Source organism: Mastomys coucha, unplaced genomic scaffold (genome assembly GCF_008632895.1).
Source record: "Mastomys coucha isolate ucsf_1 unplaced genomic scaffold, UCSF_Mcou_1 pScaffold21, whole genome shotgun sequence".
NCBI classification, from domain to species: domain Eukaryota; kingdom Metazoa; phylum Chordata; class Mammalia; order Rodentia; family Muridae; genus Mastomys; species Mastomys coucha.
The window spans coordinates 86,857,898-86,864,507 of record NW_022196904.1 but is presented as its reverse complement, the minus strand read 5'-3'; the positions used below and the strand labels follow the sequence as shown (position 1 = coordinate 86,864,507).

The 6,610-nt window shown below is 42.3% G+C and overlaps 1 protein-coding gene across 1 annotated transcript in view; it reads right to left on the bottom strand.

Annotated features, from left to right (window-relative positions):
• Window positions 1–1,140: 1,140 nt before the first annotated feature.
• Gdpd4 (glycerophosphodiester phosphodiesterase domain containing 4) overlaps window positions 1,141–6,610 on the bottom strand; it is a 152,810-nt gene continuing 147,340 nt past the window's right edge. Inside the window, exon 18 of the mRNA XM_031387437.1 lies at window positions 1,141–2,235. Within this exon, the coding sequence (XP_031243297.1) occupies window positions 2,198–2,235 (38 nt within the window). The 3' untranslated portion in view covers window positions 1,141–2,197. The remainder of the gene's footprint in view (window positions 2,236–6,610) is intronic.

The window sequence follows — 6,610 nt, the reverse complement described above, 5'->3', positions numbered from 1 at the left end:
TGTGTGTGGTGTGTGTGCGTGTGTGTGCATGTGTGTGTGTGTGTGTGTGTGTGTAGGAGGTAAGTATAGAGGATGGATTGCTTTCTGGCTCCTAACGAGGGCCAGTGGAGGCAGAATAGCCCTCACATCTTGCCAGAAGCTTCTTGGCTTATCAAGACATATCCAAGAATAATTATACTTCCTTGGGTGAAATGCTAACGTCCAGTGATGGTACTTTGTGACCAGAATGAGACAGTGAGTCTGGGAATGGCTGGGTAGATCTGGGGCAGGGGCTTCAGATGGGATGGTGGCTGGACCGAGTAGCTACTGGTATGACAGTTGAGAATCCCTTTGAGCTGGTAATGTTTGGGACTTCCATCAGTATCTCCCTGAGACTTCACATTGAGCACCCAAGCTGCCACATCTATCTATATGTCTAAAGACCCCACTGCACTGCATGTGGAGGAGAGGGCAGCTGGCGTATACAAGCAGAGAACCCAAGCCAAGCAGCCTCATTCTATGGAGTGGACGCCTTGGCTGTTGAGAAAGAGGGGAATGCCCTGTCCACATGGCTCCACAGTCAACTAGGATAAATCTGGCCCATGGAGAAGCTGAGGGGAAGGGGTAGGTCCCGGGGCAGTGTGAATGGATTGTTGAGAGCCATGTCTGCCTGCTAGGCAGGGTCAGAACAGGTCAGGGGCTGCTGGCCTGGCAGGGCGCTCTGTGGGCAGACAGACTTCCTGGTCATTAACACATGGAATGATAAGAGAAGATACTTTGAGGGTCAAGGCAAAGGGCTGAACGTTCTATTAACCTTGGTGGAAGGAACAGGGACACCTCCAGATGGGAATAGATATCCTATGTATGCCAGTCACTGTTTCTGCCAGCTTGTGATTTTGCTTCCCACTGCACTGTGGGGTATAAAAATGCTACTGAGAAATAAACTCAGAGCCGCAGTAGTCACTGGGATATTTCTGAATCTATCTCTGTGTCTTCTTTCTGCCTTTCCTATTAATCCTCATTCCCCACTCAGAGGTCTGTTTGACTTGTCATGCTGGCTGGCCCGGCACAAGGGAGGAAAGAAACATCATAGAACTCAACTCATTACTGCTAGCATTAGACTCCCAAACAGGGGGGACCAAATAATTGTTCTGAGTTCTATTTTCCTGGTAAGGTCAAAGGGTATTTATTGAGTGAAATGGGATTATGAATTGTAAACCTCAGGCATTAGGGAGCAACTCACTGCACACAGATCAGAAAATGAGGGTGGGATGAGAGCTTTGTCTTGGCTCATGTCTATGACACCTCTCCTTCCCTGACTTAGGAAAATGGCACTACTGCACCACCCCACAGTCTTTCTCAGCCTAGGCGACTGCAGAGGGGCAGATGACACACTGGCTTCCTGAGAGCTTACCTTTATTATAAGCTGACCTGACTAGACACTCCTTCAGCAGGGAGTAGAGTACAGTACAGAAGATGAGACAGCCCTGCAGACCCAGAGAGTGACCAGCTCCAGGCCCATGACTGGGGACCACTGTTTGCCCTGGCCTGTCTCCTCAAGTACATCCTGGAGAGGAGCTGGGCCAGAGTGCTGCTCCTGAAAGCCTCAGTGGTCTAGATGTGAGCCTTCTTGACCACACCCTACCATCACCACACTTAGGTTCAGAAAGGAAGAGAAAAGGGCAAGGTGAGGTTAAATTTTCTCCAGTGGGAGAAGGAAGACATACTTGAGGAGGAATGTGCCATGTAAACAGATTCCTGGGAACGGATTTAGTTATACAGGGGTCATAGTGGTGTTCAGTGAGGAGTGTACCTAGTGATCCCCTAATTGGGAACTTGGAGGTTTGATATTCTCTATAGGAGCTCTAGTTGATATTCCCCTTAGGAGACATGGTACTGTTGAGGGGAGTATTAACGAGCTCACACCCCTCTTAGGACACTTTGGTGGTTCAAGGTTCCTTTTGGAAGCTCTGACAGCATTGTCATCTTTGGGGGAATCCTTGAGGTATAAATAGTATTCTCTTAGGGGTTACTGGTGGTATGACAGTAATAACTCCCTTGGGGAGATACTGGTGGCTTGATATGCTTCTTGGCAAGTCCTAGTAGAACAAAGCTCTCGTTGGAGGAAGTCTGGTGGTTTGAGAGCCTCCTCTTCCAGAACTGCTGTGAGACGGAGAGAGTTGGAATATCTCTGAAGGCTGGGATCTGGCCAATTTTCCTATGACTTTTCTGTCTTAGGCCCTTTTCTCTCAGGTTCTGTGGGGGAGAGAAAAGATATACACGGATTTCTCAGCTGTCACTCTCCAGCTTTTTGTTTACTATATGGTGAGCTCACAGCCATGGCTTGTATGGCAGTACTGACTCCAGCCCACCACCGACTCACTCTGAACTTTCAACCATTGCACACTTTTATGCAAACCTTATAGATAACCCTCAGTTCATCCAGACACACAAAACTGGTTGTGTAATCTAAGGGTGCTCAGGAGGCAGTGATTGACATTGTCTTCAAGTGATCAGCTGTGATGTCATGCTCCTAAATTCCCAGAAAATAGGAGACTACAGCAGGATTAGAAGCTGGAGGCCAGCCTGGGCTTCAGGCTGAGTTCCTGTTTCAACCTGCCCCTCAAAGATGGACATTTCCCCCCACCAGAATGGGAGGTTTTTGGGGGAACTTTGACTTGTTTGGTGTCATGTTCCCAATACCTAGAAAAATGTCACATACTAGAGGCCTAATACACCCTACTACCTTGTTGGTGGAAAAACTGGTAGGTGGGGGAGCTAGGGAATTCAGATTCACCTTCATGTAGAAAACCAACTTTAAAAGTGGATAAAGTATAAAGAAAAATCTTATTATAGTTATTTGAGAGTTAACAATATAGTGAGGAAGTATGGGACCCAAATAAAGAATGTAATAGCTCAAGGAAGGAAAGCTATCCCAACTGTATGGTTCCTGCAAAGCACTCATTTTAGATATTAAAAACATAAATATAGGTAAAAACTTTTAAAGAGTCATACCAACACTAGAGAAAAGTCAGGGTTTCTATTAATATTATACCAAATAGATTTAAGAATAATATTATTACCCAAAATAATAAAGGTTTTATTACTGACTTAATTAACATTCATAGTATACTTTATTCAATTACAGAATGCATTATTTACATATATACATGGGAAAATCTACAAAGATAGGCTATATTATAGACATAAAATTAGTTACAGTAAATAGAAAGAGACTAATAATCATTCCAATTATATTTTCTAGAAATGGGGAATTTAAAGTAGAAAATAATAGCAATATTTCTGGAGAAGTTAGAGCAGTTGGCCTAGCTTAGGAATAGAATGTAGGCTTTGCAAGTAAAAAAAAAAAAATCTGAGCTCCAATCCCAGCCTCCATTAAGAATTCTCCCAAAGACATCTGGAAAATGCCCTAATATTTGGAATAAACAAGTTCAGTTTTTTGATTATCAAAATAGGTATACAGGAGCAATTCAATACATGTATGTAGTATGTGATGATCAGATCATAGTAACTACCATAACCAGTTCCTCAGGTATGATTCATCTTTCATATTTTGCAAATAAAATAAAACATATTTTATTTGTTTGACAATTTCATTCATGTATACAAAGTATCTTAGTTGTATTCAACCAGAATTCCTTCTGTGATTCTTGCCAGACCCTCTCCAATACTTGTTTCTCTCTTAATGTCCTCTTCTATTTTTTAATAAAATAACCCATCGAGTCCAATTGGACTTGCCTGCATGTGCAAGGGTGTAGGGCATAGCATGGGCACCCTTTCAGAGATCACAGCTCCATCCCCAGCAGCCATCAATTGTCACTACCTCCTCAGGTGTGAGGAGAGCCACCTTGGTACCCCCTCTGTGCATGTGGAAATCCCCACCCTCTGCCTCTTACTACAGTTCTTCACTGATGTTTCTGAGTCTTGAGGGGTGAAAATAAATGTCTCATCAGGGATAATCATAAACAGTCAGTTATTCTCAGCACTTTGACCAGTTTTGTGTCTGTGCATTAACTGTTCCCCTTTGAGAAAAGGAACTTCTGTAGCCCAGGCAGAGGGTGGCACTAGTCTAGGAATATAAATGGGAATACTTAGAAGAAGCTTGACAACATATCTAACTACAGAAACAACGGTAGTATGCTCCTCCTTTGAGCCCATAAATCCTCAGCTATAGGCTTTTGACCAAGTTTATAGTTGCAGGTGTTTATTTCCTTCAGGAAGAAGTCACAGGGCGGCTGGTTATACCAATATGAATTTACGTTAACAAGGAATGTTGGTGCGTTGAATTTTTGTTGAGGTTGGTAGCCCTGCCTAGCTTTTCAGTCGCTGACTTTCCTTTGTTTGGACATGGAGTGGTTAATCTCTACTCTCAGCTTTGACCTTGGAAGCACACCTCTGGGCGTGTTTGTCAAGGGGTTTTCTAAATTAGGTTAATTGAGGCAGGAAGACCTACCGTAAATGCGGGTGTACCATGCCATGGGCTGGAGGCCAGATGGCAAAACCAGGAGGAAGCTAGCTGACCACTTCCTACCAGGGCATTCAAAGTGACCAGCTAGCTGCCTCACACTCCAGCTGCCACACCTTCCCTGCCAACATGGACTGAGTCCCTTGAACCTCATGCTGAAATAAACCCTTCCTCCATTAAAGGTTTTTGTTTTGTCAGGTATTTAGTCACAGCAACTAGAGAATTAATACAAGAGACTCATGCTTCCAATTCAATCTCATTACTCACTGTTGTTTCAGGTGTTCTGTGTCCTTTTGGTTCAATTGTAGTGAGTCCTACGTCTAGAAGGCTAACTGTTTCTTCTGGGCTTCCAGTTTGTTACATATAACTGTTCATTACTGCTCCAGTGATCCCTTTCTTTCTGTTGTGCTAACTTATGATGTCTAACAGTGTTCATTGCTAAGTTTAAAATTTGTGTCTTTATCTTTTCAAGAAGCTAATTTGAGCTCCCTGACTATTTATATCTTTTAGTCTCAATTCTGTTCTGATCTTTGTAATTTCTTGTCTTCTACTAACTTTACATTTGCTTTGTTGCAGTTTGTCTAATGTCTTGCATTTCAACTAACAGGTTTTTATTTGTGCTCTCTCTTTTTTAAAACGTGGCTATTGCTTTCTTCTAAATCCCCTCAGTACTAGTTCTGCTACATTCATTGCTTGTTTGTTTTCATTGTTGTCTTGATTTTCAAATTTTTCTCTTTTGGTTTCTTCAGTAACTCATTACTCAGTAGCATGCTGTTTCATTCCCATGATTTGCATCTGTACTATATCTAAAAAATCCTCTTGTTTAAATGGAGACTTTCATCCTTTTGCATTTGAGGTCATCATTGAAAAAGACACATTTCTGTCATTTCTGGTTGTTGTGTATATCATTTTTCCTCTCTTGTTCGTCTTTGCTCTGATGGGTTTCTGTATTCGTGGGATTTGATTTCCTTTCCCTTTAGTTCATCTACTCCACTACTGAGTTCTGTACTTTCCATTTGTTTGGGATTTTGTTTGTCTTGTTTTGTTTTGGGTTTTTTTTGTTTTTGTTTTGTTTTTGTTTTGTTTTGTTTTGTTTTGTTTTGAGATGGTTTCTCTGTGTAGCCCTGGCTGTCCTGTAACTCACTCTGTAGACCAGACTGGCCTCGAACTAAGAGATCCTCCTGCCTCTGCCTCCTGACTGCTGGGATTAAAAGCATGCGGTGTGCCACCACTGCCTGGCTGAGGTTTGTACTTTTTCCTGATGGTTGCTATCCTTTTCTTCTGTTGTATTTCTGTTCACATTTCTTGTAAGGCTGGACTAGTAATGATGAACACCTTCAGGTTTTAGTTGTCTTGGAAGTCTGTTTTTCTCCACTGCTGAAGCACAGTTTTGCTGGCTATGCTATTCTTACTTGAGATTTTTTCCTTTGCGTCTTTGAACATATCCCATCATAGTGATTTGAGAAATCACCCCGTAGGTTCACGGGAGTGGCATTATAGAGAGGTATGGCCTTGTTGGAGGAAGCATTTCAGTTCACTTCCTGCTGTCTGCTAAACAGGTTGTAGAGCTCTCAGCTCCTTCTCCAGACCCACAGCTGTCTGTATGCTGTCATGTCTTCTGCCATGACAATAAGGAACTGAGCCTCTGAAACTGTAAGTCAGCCCCAATCAAATGTCCCTTTATAAGAGCAGCTATGGCCATGGTGTATCTTCACAGCAATAGAAACTTTAAGACGCCCATTTTCTCCCAGCCTTTAATGTTTCTGTTAAGAAATCTGTTGTTCTCATGATTTTCTGGATTTCCTCAGTGTCTGTTGTTATGTGTCTTTTATCATTTCTGATCTTGTTAATTAGGAAACTATCTCTGTGCCCTCTAGTTAGTCTGGCTAATGGTTTATCTATTTTGTTGACTTTCTCAAAGAACCAGCTCCTGGTTTGGTTGATTCTTTGTATAGTTCTTTTTGTTTCTATTTGGCTGATTTCAGCCCTGAGTTTGATTATTTCCTGCCTTTGACTCCTCTTGGGTAAATTTGCTTCTTTTTGTTTTAGTACCTTAAGGTGTGCTGTCAAACTGCTAGTGTATGCTCTTTCCAGTTTCTTTTTGGAGGCACTTAAAGCTATGAGTTTTCCTTTTAGGACTGCTTT